The 21,176-nt window shown below is 39.7% G+C and overlaps 1 protein-coding gene across 5 annotated transcripts in view; it reads left to right on the plus strand.

Moving 5' to 3' along the window:
* LTBP1 (latent transforming growth factor beta binding protein 1) overlaps positions 1-21,176 on the plus strand; it is a 209,614-nt gene that overhangs the window by 150,957 nt on the left and 37,481 nt on the right. For all 5 annotated transcript variants that reach the window (XM_064509469.1, XM_064509470.1, XM_064509472.1 and 2 more), the window contains 7 exons: positions 1,142-1,267; positions 1,995-2,117; positions 5,549-5,668; positions 6,642-6,764; positions 8,858-8,980; positions 13,042-13,164; positions 16,387-16,512. In XM_064509469.1, the coding sequence (XP_064365539.1) occupies positions 1,142-1,267; positions 1,995-2,117; positions 5,549-5,668; positions 6,642-6,764; positions 8,858-8,980; positions 13,042-13,164; positions 16,387-16,512 (864 nt within the window). The remainder of the gene's footprint in view (positions 1-1,141; positions 1,268-1,994; positions 2,118-5,548; positions 5,669-6,641; positions 6,765-8,857; positions 8,981-13,041; positions 13,165-16,386; positions 16,513-21,176) is intronic.

Consider the following 21,176-nt stretch of genomic DNA (forward strand, 5'->3'; position numbering starts at 1 on the left):
ATGGACACTTTCAAAAATCTGAAATAATTCTGCTTTGAAATGTAGAGTCTGATCTTACCAACATTTGTGTGCAACAGAGCATCTGGGAGTTGCTTTCTCTAACAGGTGCTTCCCAGCTACACAGAAAAATAGTTTTTCAATATCAGAATTTGCAAATTAGATCTCTGATTGCCTTTCAGCCACTCTGAACTGAACATAAATTTAGTTAAAGTTGAATGAAAGACTTTCCCGTTATGAGATGAGACAAAATCTCTTCTCTGGTTTACATCAGGTATCTACAGTCCTCAGAAACAGACCTTCTGTTTGGAGAAAGAATAACCAAAGTAGTGCTTATTTCTCAGACAGGATGATTTGCCCCATCCTAGCTACTTGCTCTGCAGCTGAACTATATCTGTCACTTTGTTAGGTCTTCCCTTCCAACCTTCTGCTGAAAAAGAGAAAGTAAATTGTAAACGCCCCAGAAACACGTAAGGAGATTTGAGAAGCAAGGTCTTCATCTCCTTCAAAGCTAGTAAGTTCTCCTGGAACAAAGATCTCTGAAGAGTGTCAGATAGAGCCTAGATTGGCTTTGCATGAGCCATTTCAGATCTGGAAGCAACTGTATCAGTACCTTTCCTTTATTCAGATGATGCCACTTCCTCTGTAGCTTGGATCATGAAGAGTTTATTATATGATGTTTTTAAATTATATACTGTCAACTTTTCATGCTACCAAAAGTAGTTTCACAATGATACCTGTGCTATTACATAGTGGAATTACAATATTAAAAGATAATTTACACACATACAGCCAAATGGCAACTTAAAATCCTTCTATTTCATTCAAATTGCATGAATGTTTTATGCTTGCAGCTTATGCTCAGTTTGCTCTCAGTATAGTGATTTGAACAGTAATCAGGTCACCTTCTTCAAGCCAATGCAATATTCATATATTCTAAATCAATAGGAGTGGCTTTTTTTTTTCCAAACAACACTATTGAATGCATCTTTCCATGTAGGTCGCAGAGAGGAAAGCATATACCCTTTCAAATAGTTAAAATAGTTACAAGTTCAGTCTTTTCAAAAGCCTGAGACAGAGTGCACAAAAAGAATTACCACTAAATATGTTATTCTATCGTCTTATATTTTTATTTCTTTTATAGATATTAATGAGTGTAATCAGATGCCCCATCTCTGTTACCTTGGACGCTGTGAAAATACTGAAGGAAGTTTCCTATGTATTTGCCAAGCTGGATTTATGGCCAGTGAAGATGGAACTGACTGCGTTGGTAATTACTGGTCTTCTTTATAAAAAATAAAGATGAATCAAGCAACTTATCCAAAACTCACTGACGTCCACTTTCCAGTTTTTTTCCTCAGTGTCATTGGTACTGGACTGATGCCTGAAAGTGTTTTAACTGTTTCTCACTAGGTATTGTGGAGAAGAAAGTATCTGAGTGGCTTCTACTGATTAACAAAACTGTCAGTTGTTGAAAAACAAGAATTTATTCAATATAATGTTTATTTAGGAAAACCACCAGTTAGCAAAAGCACCTTCTGAGATGGGCAGTACAAATACCGAACACTCTCTTTCAATCATTAGCAACCATGACAGGCCATAGGTTTAAATGTAGCTGCAAGCAGCCATGGACTTCCTAGAGCCAGAGAGATGGACTGGAAGGACTGTGATCTTCATAAAGTTAGCAGTGCCCTGGGCATGACATACACTCAGCAAGATGCTCTGTGTTTGCAACCACATGGCTGCTCACTGCCCTTCCTCCTGCAGCCAGGTTGTTTCTATATTTCCTTCTATCTGATTTTACAGGCAGTGAGTCAAGATGGAACTGCTTACTAGGAATGGCTGCAGGGCTGTAGCTTGCAAACAGCTTGCAAATCCAAGCATATTTTATTTGTTTGTTTATGTTTAGTTAAAGCAGAGTTTAGGGGAGATGCAAGCATTTGGTAATTCCATGATGAAGTTAAGTTTCTGTTATTTTCTCTTCTCCATTTTCCCAGATTTTGATGAATGTTCAAGACCTCATACTTGTGGGGAAGGCTTCTGTATAAATACTGTTGGCTCATACAGATGTGAATATTGTGACAGTGGATACCAAATGAACAGAAGAGGTGAATGCAAAGGTAGGTTTGGACTCTTCCCCAGAAGCAGTACGGTAACATTTGCCAAGCCAAACAACTGCAATAGGAGGAGCTGTTTGTTCACATTGACTGTATTGTTATTGACTGCTGTTTCTGATCTCAACAGAAAACGTTAAATGTACTTTATTTTTTAAATAAATCTGACCGTTAGTTAGAAATACTAAAATAATTCATCCTCAAAATAGATTTTTTTCATGTTTAGCTTAATATTTTTCTTCCTAATACACTCATTTAATTCATTTTAATCTCCATTTGCTATTTGTTTTCAGATAGAATGTCTTGGCACAGTAGTTTTATATCTATTTGTGTTCAGAGTTCTCTCCTCTCCATCTCACTCTGTGCTTATTTCCATGGGTAATTTCTCTAGTTTAATCTTTCTGACAGATATCTCTCACAGCTACTTTGTTCATTTAATTTGCCTTCAGATCATTTAACTTTCTCCTGTACAACAGCTGAAAATGTCATAATATTCAAAAGGGCATTGCTTGTATTATCTGCAGTGTGTCCTGGGTGATGAAGCGAAGTTACCATTTATTCATATCGCGAAAACAGTGCCGAATGTTACTGCTGCTTGGAGTGATTAACAGTGCTTGCTGTTCAAGGGAGGCTCAGATCTGAGGCTTGAGCTGCAAAGGGAGAATTCTCACAGGATGCAATCATAAATAAGAAACCCTTCTGAATACTCCCAAACACTCAGTCTTTTGATGTCTGGATCTGCAATTCAATTCCTATTACTTAGATTTAAGACACTGCAAAGGAATTCCCCTACTGCAAACACAACCCAAAATGGCTTATACCACTACGTCTCAGGACAGCTATTTGAACAGCACTCGCCACAGGGTCTGCTAATGTTTTTGTCAGTCCGTCTCTGCCTGTTCACTGACAAAGTTTCTGCTTCCAAAAAGATGCATCGTTTCTCTTTTCTGCTATGTTAATAACAGGTAGCAAGTGATAAGTTTTGTTTGTTTGTTTGTTTTAATTTGGAGATACATAGCTAGCATCTGACATCTGACCTTCAAAACTTCACATTACTTTTCAGTGTGATATCTTTGCCTTTTTTGTTGTTTTTTCTTTTCTAATTTTCAACAACTGTGGAATTGGGAACTAAAATCCACAGTCAGCTATTTCATTTTAAATATAGTTTTATTCATGCTCTAGTCTAAGTTACTTAGGACAATAAAATTGCTAACATGTCAGGTTGCCTAGCAAATAACCTAAAGCTGCTGTGGATATATTTGCTGTTCTGAGCTTTGCTAGAAAATTCCTCTGTCTACCTGGGCAATTTTTTTTTCCTATTTACATATAAATGTTTCACCTACTCTACTCTTACAACTGCTTCCTCCAAATCTTGGCTGTCAGTAGGGAGTCCATCTAACTAAAATAGGCTAGAAATCAGAATATCACAGTGCATCAAATTTCTTATTAGCCTGTATTTTAAGTAGTGTGGTGATAGTCTTCTATCATTTAACTTAATAATATGTAATTTTCAAAACCAAAATCTCTGTTGAAAGCTATTTAAGGTTGCTTAAGGGAAAAAAACCCCTCCTACACTAATCCATCAAACTAAGGAAATGATACATTCAAGGAATCATTTCTCCATGTCATTACACCTACACACTACAGTCACCGTTCTGACAAATTCCAGATTCCACAAATAACTCCCTTCCACCTCCCCCCACTTCAGGAACAACAGCAAGACTTGGCCAAGCTGCACACAACACACAGTTCACTCACGCTTCTCTGCCCCACCTTAGTTCTGCCTTCAAGCCTTACACACACAAGCTGAAGTCACAGACCCAGCCCTGGAGCCATAAAGAATGCTTGCATGCTCTTCTTGCCAAGTTCATCATTTACAGAGAACGCTGTTACCGGCACAGTTGACCATCACTGCATACAATTAAAGGTTCCTGTAAAATCTTCTTGTGATATCTTTAAGCTTTGCAACATTTTAGGCTTTATTTTGGCTGAAAATTTCTGTACTAAATACCTAATTTGTGTGTTTTGAGGGTAGACACAGTCCAGGCAGTTCTGAGAACAGGTTTCAGGGGATGTATATCTGCAGCTCAGAGGCTAGGGTGGCCCGTTGCTATTCTTGTGAGAAAGTACCTTCAGTTGGACAATCGTGATCCTGCAAAAAATTGTGATTTGTCCACATCCAGTAGAGACTAGCTTGGAGCTGAGATGTTAAATTTTCTGAAGGCTTGACCATTACACAGTTCACAGGTGCAGAGGTGTGAGCTTGTTCCCAAAACTATGAGTAAATTGTCTGCCTGGTGTTACATGTGCTGGAGGATAAAGTAGGCCTTAACTGCAGAAGACACAAAAGCTAAGCATGGGACAGAGAAGGGGAAGGAGCTTAAATGAGAACTCGAATCTGGGATTAGAGGTAGCTGGGTCTGTGAGGATTTTATTAATTCTGTGAAATGCATGGAGCAAGGATCGGGTGGGAAGGTTTATAATGATTGTGTAGTTAAAGACCATAGCATAATATGAGTACTCAAGAATGGGAGCAGGCTTGATTGAGGCTGCCCATGCAATTTTAATTCCAGCATCAACTAATTATTGATCACTTCAATTCAGCTTGTCTTTGAATGTCATTTTTGGTACGCAGTGTTGTATAGATTGCATGTATAGCATGTCTTGTGGGTTTCTTCAGTGCAGGATAAGAAGTTTTCAGTGGATACTCAGCGCTTGGTCATGAGATCCCTGAGTTTTTCAGGACAGTAACATCTGTTACACTGTCATGCATAAACTAGGTTCTCTCCTGATGCAACAATCTGTATATCACCCTAAACACTGCCAGAATCCTCTCCAAAGCCTCACGGAGCTGTGCGTGCTGCCTGTGCCTTCCTTCAGACACAATTAACTCCTTATCCCCTGTAAACAATTTGTTTACTTACCATTCACAGAGTTAAATTCAAAGTCCCTATACTATGTACATGCCTAACTACAGGACACAGGAGAATTCACAGCATGTTCTTATTTGCTTTGAAAAGCCAGAGCTACAATTTATTTTTAATTGCGATATACTTTCACAGTCTTCTGAGAATGGCTATAGGAGGTTCCTCAGGACACTGCAGTATAGTAAGAGGGGTGACATAAACAAAGATATTCATACCCATCTACGCCAGAAATCTGATCTGCTGTATCTTGGAAAGGGCCTGTCAAGGAGTCGAAGTGTAGTAGAAGATTCAGATTCAGCTGCATGAACCATGATCTAATTTATTTCTTAATGAGATACCTCTTCACTGGTACAAATTTGTACTGATTGGGACCTTGGTGGGCCTCTGACTGAAAGCACACAACTTTTTAAGTGTATTAGTAAGATATAAGCACGGTCAGAATAATCAGATTAGCTTACTGTTCACTGTTATTTCATGATTCTGACCTACATTTTATTTTCTCTTTTACAGATATTGATGAATGTCTGACCCCAACAACTTGTCCAGATGCACAGTGCATTAATGCTCCTGGCTCTTACCAGTGCATTCCTTGCAGAGTGGGATTCAGAGGCTGGAATGGACAGTGCCACGGTACGTTCAGTACACTTCAAGGCAGTGTTGACTAATTGAAATAGATAGCAAAGAGCAAACGAACGCCTTGCGCAAGAAGAAATAAAAGTCTTTTGCAGCTTTGAGTGCCGCTTCTTGGGACAGTACTGGAAACTTAAACTCAACTTCAATTGTGAAGGAGATCCTGTCTATTGTGAACCTTCCTCTCTGTTCTTTGTATGTGTATGCCCATGCACTCTACTTTTGATAGCTGGGAGTTTATGGAGTAACCATGTTACCTAAATGTAACATAGGTTTATAATAAGCTAACTAGGGAGCGTTTACATTATCGTTTTAGTTCAGATTGACAGTGTACTTCTAAAGCTTATCTCCTTATCACACCCAATTGCTGCGGTCTGGTTCAATTCATGAAGCCATCTAAGAGCCTGTGAACTGGATTTGTTCCGACTGAAAAAACGCTGGAAAATGGGCGTACTGTGCTCCAGCCACAAATGGACATTTGTTCCGTGGAGCAGTGAACCTTCTGAAAAGTTGCATATTGTGACTGTCAGGGCCTCAGCACCAGTTTTGCTGTACAAGTTCTCTCTTTTTCAATCACCCTGCTTGTTAACGAAGGTATACTGTAGTGGATAATTACTGTCTGAATATCTCCCTGTAGCAAGGTATCAGCATGTCATAGATGCATCATTTGGTCTTGTCATTTGACTTGTTGTGTACACTGCTAGGGACCCAGTTAGATTTCGAAAGTAATACAGAGGTCAGCATTTACTTCTAGCCGTACTGTAAAGAGTGTTGATAGGATCAGTTACAGCTCTGGACTTCATCTCAGAAGACTTAGGTTCTCTTCCTGGCTTTTTTGCTGGCTCTGCGGGCAAGTTTCTTCCTTATAATCATGCTTATTGCAGAATTTAAATGAATTCACAAGCCCAATTGAAAGATGGCTCTATGCAGAAGAATACTTCCGTATATATTTATGCTTTCTTTGTATTCACAGATGTAGATGAGTGTCAGTATGGCAATCTCTGCACAAATGGACATTGTGAAAACATTGAGGGGTCTTTCAGATGTACTTGTGGCCAAGGTTTCAAGCTCTCTGCAGCAGAGGATCAGTGTGAAGGTAGGAAGGAATATGACTGAAATTGATAATGTTGCACATACCTATTAGATAATATTTTTCATTTAGATGTATATGTCTTAATAGAGAAACAACAGAAGCACAACACTAAAGCTAAATAACTAAAGCTAAGTAAGCCAAAAATGTAAGAACAAATATTTCCATGTTATGGCTTCCATGGCCACACTGTATGCTTTGTGATTTGTTACAAAACATCTTAGGGCATAAAGCTAATCAAGAACATGTAGTAATATTACTGAATTGACATTCCTGAGAAATGCTTGACACTTGTATCGTTTTAGAGGTTTGGGTACCTTGGTTTTCTCTGCCATAAACTTTCAGCGTGGCATTTGCTTATTTGCTTTCCTTCCCCCCCCCCCCCCCCCCCCCCAATGTGGGGCAGGGAATCAAAAAAGCCAGGCTACACTCAGCGTGGAACCCAGGAGTGCCTGTTGAATACAGAGCAGATACCTGCATTGGTATCGCTGCATTTCAAGTAGTAGATTTAGTAGAGAGAGACTGGTGCCATAATTCTAAGAACAGTATCTGAAACTCCAGTGTGTCAGATCCTGCATTTCTTCCGCATCTAAAATCCTCATCAGGACAGTCCCAATGGAGCAAAGTTAGGTCTGAAGTCAGAACAGAAAAGCCTAGAGGGCATACAGGAGGTATGAATATCCCTCTGCTTCTTGAACGGCAGGCATTAGGGACTCCTTGAAACCCTTTCATAAGGATGAAAGCTGTGGGAGCACACAGAAACCTGAAGGAGTTTTTTCTAAGCTTTTTTTTTTTTTCCTTTTTTATTCGTTAAGTGTTTGGGTATAGCACCAAACACAGTCAGACTTCTGAGTGCTAGAATAATACAATAAAACTAAATGACCATTCATTTAAATTTGCCAGGAAATTTGAAACAAAACATGAGTGTAAGTTAAGTGTCTTGAGTGAGTTGAATGTGCTGCCCAGGACACATAGCAGCCTGGTCTTCGGGAAAGTATGTAGACAAAGTTTGACTGCTTCCTCGGAGTCTTTCATGGAAAAGAGCCCTTGCCAAGCTCAGCTGGCATGTGCAGATGGTCTTTCTTAAAGTGCACTCTTCTAAAGGACAGCTCTGACTCCACAGCACCGTGTACATACTTGGATACTTCATGCAGCCCCAAAGACTTCAGCGATCATTAAATTTAAAACTTCTGTGGTCACAAGGGACCGTAACTCAAGAGGTCAAACTACATAGCCATAACACAGACCTGAAAAACCGCACTGAGTAACTTCCTGCTGTTTGAATTCGAGTACATTTTTAGAAAGACATTCAGCCTTGCCTAAATTCTAGAAGTGACCGAGAACCTACCATATCAATTTAATTACAGTATGTTAGTTTTATAAATAACAGAGGGGAACAGGCTTCCTAGCTCAGACAGGACATATACTGTGTTCTGAATTCAAAGTGTTGCTCCCCTTCGGCATTTTGGGATTTTCATAGGAAAATTTAAGTTTGCTGTTCAAATCCATCTGTTAACCCAGGCTGACCCCAGGTTGTGAGAACTGAAGGGTTGAGGGCAAAACAGTGGTTGTGGAAGTGGAGAGACATTTCCCCATACTTACAGGCTTAATACTGTTACAAAGGCAAATATTAAAAAGAGCCTTAATGTACAACTTAAAAGTGCAACAGCCTGGCAGTGTGCATCTGAAAACCCCACCCTGTTAAAAGGTGGTGAGCTTGCTGGAAAGTATTTTGTGGGTTTTGCTGACTCACTGGAGCAGCTGGCCGGTTACCTTTGCCAGATTTGAGAGAAACAAAGTGAGCTCTCAAGCAGTGTGTGTGTGCGCATGCATGTGTGCGTACCTGCATGTGCACTGAGGGATATCTTGACACTAAAGGAGAGAATACTGAAAGCGGTCAACTTGTGGAAAATGTCCAGTCTGCAGTTTCATCCGTTTTCGTGCATTATGTCGACTTTGTCAATAAATCAGACCAAGAGAAGGGGAACTTTATTTTGACACTCCAACTCTGAACAAAACAGCAAAGTTGTTATTGCACCATTTGCTTCGCAATTGGTATTTTCAGGTGTATTATGTTGTCACTGTCTCTTCTGCTACAGATATAGACGAATGCCAGCACCAGTCGCTCTGTGTGAATGGACGCTGCAGGAACACAGAAGGGTCTTTCAGATGTGTTTGTAGCCAAGGTTACGTGTTATCATCTACTGGAGATCATTGTGAAGGTAAGGTTGTGGACTTAAGGTACTGATTAATTTTTTTTTTCCAGTAAGATCTTAAGTATTTCAGCCTTAGGCACAAATTCTTTTGAGGATGAGGCAGAAAGATATATTGCTTCTCTTTTTTTCTGAATACTTTGGTATCAATCATTTAAAAGGCTCTGGCTACACAGCCACATGTTTAATGGATTCTCAGAAACAACCCCTGTCATCATTACACATGCAAGAAATCAGCATCTGTTTCTTACAGTAAGGGTTGGGGGTGGGAGAGCAATTGAGCATCGTTACCAAGAGCAATTAAGTCTTTTCAAATCTTGTTGTTCGAATTCTGACACAGAGATCTGTGTTTGGTTCTGAATTACAAAAGTTTCTGCCAGCATGCACTGTTGGCATGGGGGCCTGCTCAAGTTAAAACTTCTCCAGCTGTAGCCAACTCCAGTTTGTAGCCTGCCACCGCAATCCCAGATACGCATTGGCAGGAGAAAATAGCGTAGTCTAAGATGAGTTTCAGGGGAATCTGCTGGAGCTCACAGCTTCCACTGTCTCAGAAGGCAGTCAACATAGTGAGCTTGTAAAAACAAAAATTAGAGGTGAAAGATGTATAGCAAATATATAGGGAGAAGTAATATGTTATAGAAAACAGCTGTGTTCTATGACTTTTCCAGTAGGAAAACTTAGTGTCCGATAATTGGCAAATAGGTATTTTCTAATGAATTATTTCAAGGATACTCTGTCCCATGTCTTGGAGCCTTCTAAGTTCACATTGCTGGCTCTACCATCTGGATATGCTATTTAAGTTGGAGTCACTTTTGCTGCACTGTTCGTGATCACCCTCAGCGTCTGAGATCACTCACCAGTGAGCTCCAGAACAGATTCTACCTCAGTAGCTTCCTTATCTCCCACCCTAGGGAAAAAAACTCTCTTGGTTAAGGTATTAGCACAAATAATCATTGCTGTCTTTAGTGTGCTCCCTGTGACTACTGATGTGATCATAAAGGGACAGCTCCTTACTGCTGTTCTGCCTAATAGCGTTCTGCTGTTAGGTTATTCTCCACACAGCACTTTAGGAGGCAGTTATCATCTTCTCACCCACAGCGATGAGTCAGGAATCCTCCTTTTCAAGTGATCCAGGCAGAAGAGCAGTTCCCCTGAGCCAGCCCAGTGCTGCCTTCTCAAGACAAAGCTGTGATATCAGACCAGACTTCATCAGTGCTGATGATGCTGGATTGTCCACATTTGAAGAGTGACAGCATGTCTTGAAATTCTCACCAGCAAGGTACAAGAAAATCTTACAGTCTGCTCAGCAGGCTGATACTCTTCAGTAGAAAAACTTAACAAGATCTTGTCAGAGTTCCTGGTGAATACCAGCATCACTTGCACCAGCTTGAAGAAACATAGGCTGATGATACCAGCACTTGAAACTTGTGTCCTCTCACCAGGCATCAAGATCTTCATGTGTTGTAATAGATGCAGAGACATTGTGGCAAGAGTCAAAGGAAAATGTGGTGGAAGGGATCGCTGGTCCGTCCTGCCTCACAAAGACAGAATGGACCATGTAGTTCTATTCCTCACAGATATTCATCTAACCTACTCTTAAGAAGCTTCAGGGAATAAGACTCCAAATATCTTTTCAATCAGCCTGTGCCAGTGCTTTGCTATCCTTGTGTTAGACTCTCTTTTTCCCAAATGTGCAACCGCAGTCTTTATTGTTGCAGTTTAATTGTATGACTTTCTTCTTCCTTGTTTAATGTGAACAGAATAAGATTCTTTCTTTCCTCTGCGTAATAGCCAGAGACCCACTTCTTGGGTGTTCTGCCAGCAGCCTTCAGAGATTTTGACAGCCAAAATTGCCTAGACATGCATGTGTGAAGGATGGTGAAAGGACTAAACATCTCAAGCATGAGTTGCTGTCTCGGATTTTTCTCTAGATTCTTGTGTAGGAAGCATAGGAGCTGTGAAGAGTTGCATCAGAGAAGGAAGGTTTCTGTCATATGTAGAAATAATGCATTTTGACTGTATTTGGCAGAAAACATCATCTTCTTGTGGGGCTTGGCATTAATTCAGTGCAAGGGAGCCGTTAATTTTTTCTCATGCTCCCAATTAAAATTAATTGCTGGTTTAAATAAACCACAATTTATTTCTCAGTTGAAAATGATTATAAAACACATGGTTTTTAAAGGGTCACAACTTTGTCAGAATTAAGTGCAATTTTATCTGCAGTAACATTCAGTTATGCAAGAAAGCTATCTTTATTTCTTAGTTTTTATCTAATAGACTAAATCTCAAGGATAGTTGTACTTTGATGTACAGAGTTAGCTTTCTAGAGACAAGTGTAGAAAGAGGTCTTGTCATCCTCTTTAACTGTTGCTGTTATTAATTCCTGCAAAGCAGGAAATGTTACAGTTTTTAGCAACTAAAATCCGTCCTTAAGAAGTCAGAATAATCAAAAGGCAGTAGGAAAAACTCTTTGATAACTGTTTTTCAAAGGAAACTGTCTGTGCTGTCAGAGCAATAGACTCAATTAATTACAAGGCAGAGCACTGTGGACACAGGGGAAAGTTGCTTACGAGCTATTTTGTTTACCTGATTCTGTTTTCTGTTTGTTTTATAACTAGAGGCATGATCATTAAATACTCTGTGGCATCTTAAGCTGTAGTGAAGCAGAACTGTATGATATCACTGGAACATAGGCATTTGTTGAGTTAGTCTTGCACCAGAAAAACTGTAAGCTGTTTCCTTTACTGGGGCTGCCATTAAGCCCTTTGAAGACAATAAGAAATAGAGACTTTAAGTGGAGACAATGGAATTCTTTCCATCAGTTTCAATGATTTGTGGAGCAGATGCTGTATAACCACCAGAGCCCCCTTGACTGTAGTGTGGCTGTGATGAATCGTACACCTACAGGATGTAAATCATGGTGTGGTTTTGTCAGTTCTGGTTTCAAAACCTTACAGCTGCCCAGTATTGAAAAACATACCTAGAAAGTCCTTGGATGGACAGCATAGAAAGACATTTTACAGGAGATCACCATGGGAGAGTGGTTATATGCTCTAAACATATAATACTGTATATGTTTGTAATACAACATGGGGAACATTTCTTAATAAAAACAGTATTGAGGAAGATGCTACTATTCTGTTCCAGAAATATTTGATCACATTCTATGCAGTGTGTATCCTGAAACTTGCCCTGCTAGTGTGTCGGTCAGCATGTTTATCCCATGGATGCCGAGACACCAGGGCTGCCTGTAGACCTGACACTTGGTACTGGGAATATGGTATACAGGCAACTGGGAGCTAGACCCTACATGCCCCAACTCTTGAGCTGGGTTTATGGCTTGGGTGTAGCACTATGCGAAAGCTGCTTCCTAACCCAAGTTGCTAAGCCTGCAAAATGGCTGTACTGCATCACATGGACTTCCTCTGAAAAAGCAACTGTTAGCACAGCTATATACACAGAGCGGTCCATGTCCTATGTGTCTTCTGTCTGCAAGGTTGCTTTGCCAATCCAGAGGCATGTCTTGTGCTAGTGTGACACACCAGCTGTGCTTGTGCTTGCACGTGCTCTGGAGGACTTCTGAGTCAGGTCATTTCCAGCTCAGGGTTCTTTGCATGATGGTCTAAACAAGTCCAAAGATATGTATCTCAAAGTACAAATTTGTATCACTAGACACTTTTTTGTGTCTGTCTTCTAAATGTACAACTGCTTGAATTTTCTTGTTAATTATAATACTGTAACACCACAGTCACCGTTCAAGTGGGGAAGACTGTTGTGATGGCTTTCATTAGAGATACAGATGGCACATGTTAGCTGTGCTTGCTAAGAAGAAATGACATGCAAACTCAAATTTTGGAATTTTCTAGAAATGCAAAAAGTGTGACAATGTGATGAAAGAGAAGTCGAAAGGACATCCTAAAGCGTAGTAAATCTGAATTTTTGTGCTTTTTTCCCCCACAGAAATTAAAGGAAACCGGAGCTTCAAGTTGCTACATTAGATCAAAATGTCGCTATTAAAAGTTTAGTCATTTTTTACATCATCGAATTATTCCATTATATTTTTATTTCAGATGTTGATGAATGCCTTCAAGACAGTGATATTTGCCTTGGAGGAAACTGTGTGAATACTGAAGGGTCTTATGAATGCTCCTGTCCAGATGGTTTCCAGCAGATAGCCAATAGGGGATGTCAAGGTATGGCGTAGCTATAAAAACCACATGGATTGTCACTATAAATGTGCAAGTTTATAAGTGTAACTTGTCAAAGTCACAGACCATGATAAAGAGGAGAAACTCATATTACTATCATCTCTAGTGCTTTTTTCCTTTTCTCACTTAATGTTGTAAATATAGGCTGAGAAACTATTTCAACAGGTTTAATCTCAGCCTTCATAACACAAAAGAGAATTTGTATGATGACTCACAGAGATACAGTGCTGTATTTTCCCAAATCCTGGGAGCATTTAATGTAATAGTACCTTCTGTATTTGTGAATCCATGCTGTAACAGACAAGAGCAGTCTAGCTAGTACCAAGTCACACTAGGTAAACCTCTCTCATCTCTTAAACGTTTTGCAGTGCTTTGTGGAGGAAGGGGAGGAACAGAATGTGTTATCTGAGACTAGCTTGACATTGCCAAATCCAGACATGCTTCCTGGCTCTTAGGTTTGAATGACCCAAACTCCATGCTGGCATGAGACCCAGGCATGCCTCAGGACTCCCCTATACTTCCCCATTTTTATGAGGAAAAATACCCATGATATTAGAGCTGGAAAGAAGTGATAATATGGTCCAGGCATGTTTGTGCTCCAGATGACTGGAGGTCCAGGAGACTGGGCTGTGCTTTGGCTCTTCTGTTATGGCACTGTTTAGACTTAACCAGAGAGAATATATTCCTAGTGATTTATGTTGAAGATCTTATGCAACCAACTCCCTGTAAAATTATATTATAATTATAAAATAATATATTATATGTGACTGCTTTCTAACTCAGAAAGTCTTGCATTCATAGGAAGTGCTGTATTAGACCTTGCTTTAGCAGATAAGGGAGAATTGATCACAGGCTATAAATCAATGCTAGCTTTGATACCATTCTACTATCTTCACTCTGCTATGTAAACAAGAAATACATATACTTCACAAAACTGAAAGCACTTATGAGCCAGCTAAGGTACTGATAGTATTTTTAACAGAAAAATGTGAATGAAAATTGGAAAACATTTTAGGTAGGAGATCCACACTTAAAAAAGACGACCCCCAAAATTTAAAAATAACAACTTGCTATAGAGGGGAGTGAAGCTGCTTGAAAAACAGCTAGACCAAACAAATGGAAGAGAGGAGGAGTTGATATTGTGATTGCAGACAATTTAGAAAAGCACAAACTGGACACAGCAAAAGAACATGTAAGAATGTGTGGCTAGCAGAATTAAGTACAGTTACACTTTTTTACAGTGTTAACTACCTGTTGTTGAGCTGTTATGGGATCTTACGGTAGAATTGTCATTAGTGCAGAAAAGACAGAAATCTTTGATATATCTTCTTGTCCCATATTTGGACTGGACAAAAAACTAGCTGTAGTCATATCATAAATGATTAATTCCTTCCATTCCATCAGTGCTTTCAAAGCATTTTCCACAGCAGCAGCTAAACTGAAACATTTTTAAATAATTGAAAGTTATTTCTATCATTTGCTATCTGTAATAGCAAAATAAAATAAAATAATATTGGGGAGAATCTGCACAGAGAAATTAGAGGCATGATAAAAGATCAAGATCATAGACCACTAGTAAAGAGCTCTCTGGGTCACGTGGTGAACTTTGTGTGAGGAACCAATATGCGTCTTAATACAAGCCAGTTATATACTGAAGAAGGAATCTTGGTCATGCTTGTAGGATAGCAGACTTCCTTCTGGGACACAATGACTGGAAAGGATTTAGGGGTCAGAGTTATGTTCAGCTGAATGTGAACTTCCAGTGCAACCCTGTGGCCAGAAGGACTAATGCACTCCTTGGAAGGTATAAAAAGCAGAATGTTCAGCAGGAGTAAGTGGGGTTTATTTACTTCTGCCTTGCACTGATACACCTGCTCCTGGTATATTGTTGTACACTGAAGTTCTGGTGCCCACAATTCAAAATGGATGCTGATCAGTTGAGGAGAGTTCAGACATGAACCTCCAAAAGGCTAATGGTTTGAGATGAAAAAGATGGAATTATTTTAAACTGTTTAATTTGACAAATGAAAAATTAAGGGTGACTTGAGCATAGCTGGGCTGCCTACAAAAGGAATCATAATTTGAAAGTAATGAGCTCTTGACTAACACTGGCAAATGTATTGCAGACTGTAGTATTTGCAAAGTTGAACTAATTTAGGCTAGAAATTATGAACATGCATTTTGTTAAGGAGCAAGGTTGAGGTCCTATGCAGCCAAAAGAGTCTGAAACATTAGAAAGTACGCAAGCAAACAGTTTGCTTCTCAGATAATTTGAACACTCTTTCCCTAACATTGTTAACTTTGTTTTCCTACTTTTCAATATACCTTTCTAGTCCTGTGTAACCTGCTGTTTTGGTTTCCAGTATTTTTCTGGAAGTTTTAAGAAACAATGTTCGTAACATCATATACACCAGCATTTGGGACCATTCCCCATCAGCAAAAGACAGCATTTGGCTTTAAATTGTGTAAAATAAACTTACTGGAAAAGATGCAGCTCCAGACCTGCTGGTAACACATGGGGCTTGATGCGCCAGTTGACCAGTGTACAGTGAGCAAAAAGCAGTGCAATGGAGCCATCTGAAAATTTCCCTAATGTAGAAGAAATGTTGGCTAATATAGAGCTTCTGCTGGCACCTCGTGAATCACTCTCATCTGCTCAGCCTCATTGCAGAGTGACATAGACAGAGTGATACAGCAGAACGTACTGATGCTCCTATGGAGCTCAAGAATGGTCCCAGAAGACTTGGTTAGTCCTGAACAGGAGTACCATTTGCATAGCTGTTGGAAACAAGAGCTGCTTTTAAGACTGCTTGAACTTAGGCTTAGGATTAAGTATTAGTATGATTATTGTTACTGTTTACTGTCTCTTTTTTTCTAGTAGGCCAGGCTCTGCTAGCCCAGCAGAAAATCTGGTCCTTTACTCCAGTGAAGATAGTTCTTGAGCAGTTACATCCATGACTGAAAATAAATTGAGTATGTCAATGAGAGAGAGCTTCTACTGCCAGCCATGTTCTGTGGCAAAGTCCTGCGTGTACATTAGAACCAAAATACTTCCATGTTATTTAAGTTTAAAAGATAAAGTTTTTCACTGATACAAGTAGACAGGCACTAATTAATAACACATTCGGCAGAAACGCGTACTAGAATACATGCAAGAAAAGCATTGATGAAGGATTTGCAAAGCTATTAATGTCTCTGTGTTTTCAGATATCAATGAATGTGAGAGGTCTGACCTTTGTTCACCTCATGGGGAGTGTCTAAACACAGATGGTTCCTACCGTTGCGTATGTGAGCAGGGCTTTTCTGTGTCTGCAGATGGCCAGACATGTGAAGGTGAGAAAAGTCACAATATTGCATGAGTGTCCCCCTGCATTCTCATTGATCTGCTGCTACTAATTGAGTGAGTGCATAAGTCACAGTTTGGGTCTAATATTGCAAAATGTGTATTAACTCAGTAATCTGCCACATTAAAAGCTGTTTGTCCCTTTTTCTCTTAAATGCATGGTGTGATACCTTGCAGTCTGTGTGTTAAGAAGTGTAACCGGAAATCTACAAAATGGGCAACATAACGGAGTTAATGTTTGTTAGAAGCCATTTGCTGCTTTTTTTTTTTTTTTTAACTATTTTGCCATCTTAACAGTGAATTATATTTTTTTGTGTAAAACAACTTAATGAAAAAGAGGGAATACTGACCAGACTATGGCAAATGGTTGCAAAGAAGGGAATGCTATAGCTGCGTTAAGATATATGAAACCAGTGGACATTTATAATAATAAGAAAATCTATTCAGAGATGGAAAATTATTTCTGTCTTATCCTGAGGGTGGAAGGAAGAAATATATACAATATATATGTAAATGGAGTTTGGTACTCAGGTGCCTGCCAAGTTTTAAGTGGGTAGCCTTTACTGTCAAAAATATTTAGGATCAAATAACTGAAGGCTTCTTAAGTGCATTAGCAGCAAGCCTGAACTGCCTGAGTGTTCCCATTGCTGTGTGTGAAACAACAGACCTTTGCTTGTCAAGGCCTTTTCTTTTTCAAAAAAAAAAAAAAGAAAAGAAAAAAAAGAAGCATCCTTGCAATAGAAGTAACTCCAGTGAGAACTTGCAGTAAAATCCTGTCAGTTTATGGACATTTATAATATATAATAGGATCTCAGACATTGTGAAATGGCAGAAATGGAGTAAATATTGGTAATTAGGTCTTTGCATTGCTAAAGCCAGCTTACACTTAACAAATGTATGCATGCATGCTCATACAGGTGTTCTTCACACAAAGTTGTGAAAGTTGCTCCAGTAATAACACTGGTAAGAAAAGTCAGCCACAGGCCTGGAATTTAGGTGTACCTAGGGTTTTTTGTTTCATTACAGCATGAGAAAATGTCCTGTTGCTAATTGAAAGCACACACTTGCTAGTGACGCAGCTCTGCTGCACTTAATTTAAAACAGAAGACTTGTGATCAATGATACCAAGCAGGTATGTAACTTTTTGTGGTCAGTGATGCTGACAGAAAACAAAAATTTCCCTAACTGGGTGAAAAATATTTTTTCCTGTGGATGAGAGGGCTCAAGAAGCCTTGCAAAAAAATGTGGTAAACAGTTCAGAAGGGAGAAGAAAGTCCTACAGAAGTAGTTCCGCAGTATGCATGCAGAGAAAAGTCAGGGGCAGATTTCTAAGTAGCTCAGGGTTTGAAATCTGTGGGTGATGAATCTCAAGCATCCCAGCAGTAAGCAAGCAAGCTGTTCTGTATCCTAAATTACAGGCCAGCAAATAAATGTGTGTATGATTGATTTTTTCATGGGCTAGCTCTTCGCATCAGTTCGTTCAGGGCTGGCGAAAAGATCCTTTCTTCAGCTTAGAACGTGTGTTGAAACTTCCTCCTCCTACTTTTACCACAGGGAAAACAGCATTATTATTTGAGCTGGCACATAACCTGCTATATAATGACCAATATAATAACTGATGAAATGAAATATACCATTGGCAAGGGAATACTGTTATGCTGACGTAAGGGCATGAGTGCTATGTATTTAGACATGGCATGACATCAAACACACTATTTGTGTTCCAATTAATTATTGATAACTAAAAAAAGTCCAGCACTATCTTTGGTGCTGTTTCCTCTCTAAACATTTACTTTATTTTTCAATCATACGATAAATTGAAAGGAACATTCTCTTACTGCTGAGAGAAAAGCCCAGTCAGGTGTGCTGGAGAGAGTGAATTTGAATAGCTTCAGGGACTGATGGACAAGGCATATTTCATGGTTTCAAGTAATGAGAATAATTCCAATTTTTCTGATACCCCATTGTTAAAAACACGTTCGTGGACTCTTCTGGCAGCATGTATACATTTCACTCAGTGTTTAGGAAGGACGTGGTTAAATATATTCAGTTTCTCAGCAAGAAAAGTAGTAGCAGGTGTTTTGCCTCACTGTTGAGCATAGTTTCAAAAAGAATGTAGGCAGAGAAGAATGCAGCCTGCTCTTAGTAGAAACCAAACACTTTATTCCAGACCAAAGTTAGAAGAATACTTACTAACCTAGTGAAATCAATGTCTCAGAAATGAAAAAAGGGCAGAACCGAACAGAAACACATCTAAACAAAGTGATATCTAATTTTAGGGGACATACCAGAAACAATGAGCCCCTCTGTCTGGATCTCTGGCAGTTAATGAAGTAGCACAGTTCTCAGGGAAGGGTTACCATCGCAGATGATGAAGTAGTGCAAAGTTCATCTCGATGAGAACAAAAAAGCCAAAGTTTTACTAAATAGAAAAGGATGAAATCACAAGGTGTATTTCCAGGACTGTGAGTAGTTTGAGGGCTTTTTTAATGAAGAATAAAACAACAAGTACAAAACCAGTTGACCGTGCTTCAAAAGTAATTGGTGGTGTATATGGAATACAGATCAGACTTTATATTCAGCACTTGGAAAAGTATTTTAATAACTTGGCGAACCAAAGCCATTTCTAGTCTTGTGAAGCAGCAGTGCTCCTTTTGTACTGTGACTAGTTCCTCCATTCTGTCATTTTAATAAAAACAATTCTAGAGGTGAAAAAAAAATCATTTAAAGGGAGCACTGATGACTTCAGTGTTAGTATTTGTGCTGGTGTCCATTTCAGGAGTCAGCTTCATGCAAAAAGACAAGACAAAATAAAAAGATCAGAAAGAAAAGGAATGTGTGACATTCCAGGTGCTGAGAAAGGATGTGGCTTCCAGCCGTGGGAGCTACCGTTCTTTACACTGGGTGCCTCTGTGAATTTACTTCTGGTTAAGTGAGTGAGAATAACTGTTTATACCATCAGAGAGAGAACCTGAGGAAATTTTGCTGGATTCAGCTGCCTTTATGTACCTGGGGAGCAGATTTTCCATTATCTCCAGATTGTTTTTGTACGAGTTTGAATCATTTTTTGAAAAGGCAGAAACAACAACATAAAACATTTAAGAACCCCATGTGTTTCAGTTCTGGTATGGAGTCTTTATGGCTGTTGGCCAAAGTAAACTCAACAGCTGTGGAGACTGTGTCTTCTTCCAAGGCATAGACAAACTTTTGTTGTAGCGGTGACATTCCTCGCCGCCTGGCCCAGGCTCAGCAGTCTGGCTGCACCACGCTCTCTGAAAAGGAGGCTGCCGGCGCACTCCCTAGCTGCCTGTTCAGCTCTCGGGGTGCCTGCAAAGGCAGCATTTTACCCAGTTGGCTGCCACTCAACTGTGTTGGCAAAAACTCAAGTTAGAGGTTCACTGATGCTTAAGTCAGTACCTGTCTCAATTGCCTCTTCTGTCTCCATGTCCAATCCCATATGTGTCTCAGTGGCTCACTTTTCCCTCTCCCTGCTCCAAGCCCTCCAGCTTCATTGCCTGCCTCAACAGAAGCACCCCAAAAAAACTTCCACACCCCACCTGAGCTCTCCACCCTTAGCTTCTTCCTTTCCCCTCACTTCCTGTCTTGTATCCCATTCTTCTGTCCTTTTCCACTGAGTGTTGTCCCTCTGCCCCTTCTGGATACTTGTATGAAGAACAGATCATTGTGTGGTCAAAGAATAGTTTGGAAATCCATACACATTGTTCTTCATTTAAGATGACTGCATACCTAGGAAGTCTGAAAATCAAGGTCATAAAGAGCAGAGCTGTGAACAGTACATAATTGCTAGCTGTGCAACCAAAGATATTTTAAGAAAGTAGATGTTTGCCCTAACTACACATCACAACCTAAATTCTGCTCTTGTGGGGAAAGAAGGCAGTTTTAGGGAAAAGGTATAGTAAGACTCCATACTTCCAATAGGGCTCCTTTGGGGGCAGAGTATTTTCTCTTATATGGAGTATATTTTATGCAGTAGACATCTTCAGTTTCACCAAATCTATGCTTTATCCAGACACTGGCTAGAGAAGTAAGAACACAAATGGAAAAAGGAGAATCTCTTCCTTACCCTCATCAACACCATCAGAGCTCTGTTGTCCTAGGCACTGTAGAGAACTGTCCTAGGAAATAGTCCCTCTTCCAGACACTTTGCAATATAAGTAGGTTTCAGTGTGCCCGAAGTTAATCATGCCTTCATCCTGTTCAGGTTGGCAGAAACCAGGAACGTGGCTGATGCTGAGCTGAATAGGAATAGGCTTGATCACATGCAGGTTTTGCCTTTCTTTAGATCCTGACAATCTTAGGTCAAAGTAGTTTTGATTAAAGACGACAGCACTGAGTCAGGGATTCTAAAACAGGTCATAATTACAGAGAGTTACTTTAGTCACTCTGTAGACATAGGGTATATTAGTTTCATATTTAGTTTTTCCCTTCACTTCATCTCCACATAGCAAGAGAATTGCCAATTACAAACCTCATGCTTTACAGGGCGATTAAAGAAACAAATGCCCTTTCCGGCTATAAAACAGGAGTCCTTTGAGTGAGCTGTCTAGACAAGGAAAAATTTTTGGTGTTTGGACCTTCTCTGTAATTTCCCATACACTGAAAGATGCAGTCATGTTCAGACTGTGTACTTTTT

This window comes from Dromaius novaehollandiae, chromosome 3 (genome assembly GCF_036370855.1).
Source record: "Dromaius novaehollandiae isolate bDroNov1 chromosome 3, bDroNov1.hap1, whole genome shotgun sequence".
NCBI classification, from domain to species: Eukaryota; Metazoa; Chordata; class Aves; order Casuariiformes; family Dromaiidae; genus Dromaius; species Dromaius novaehollandiae.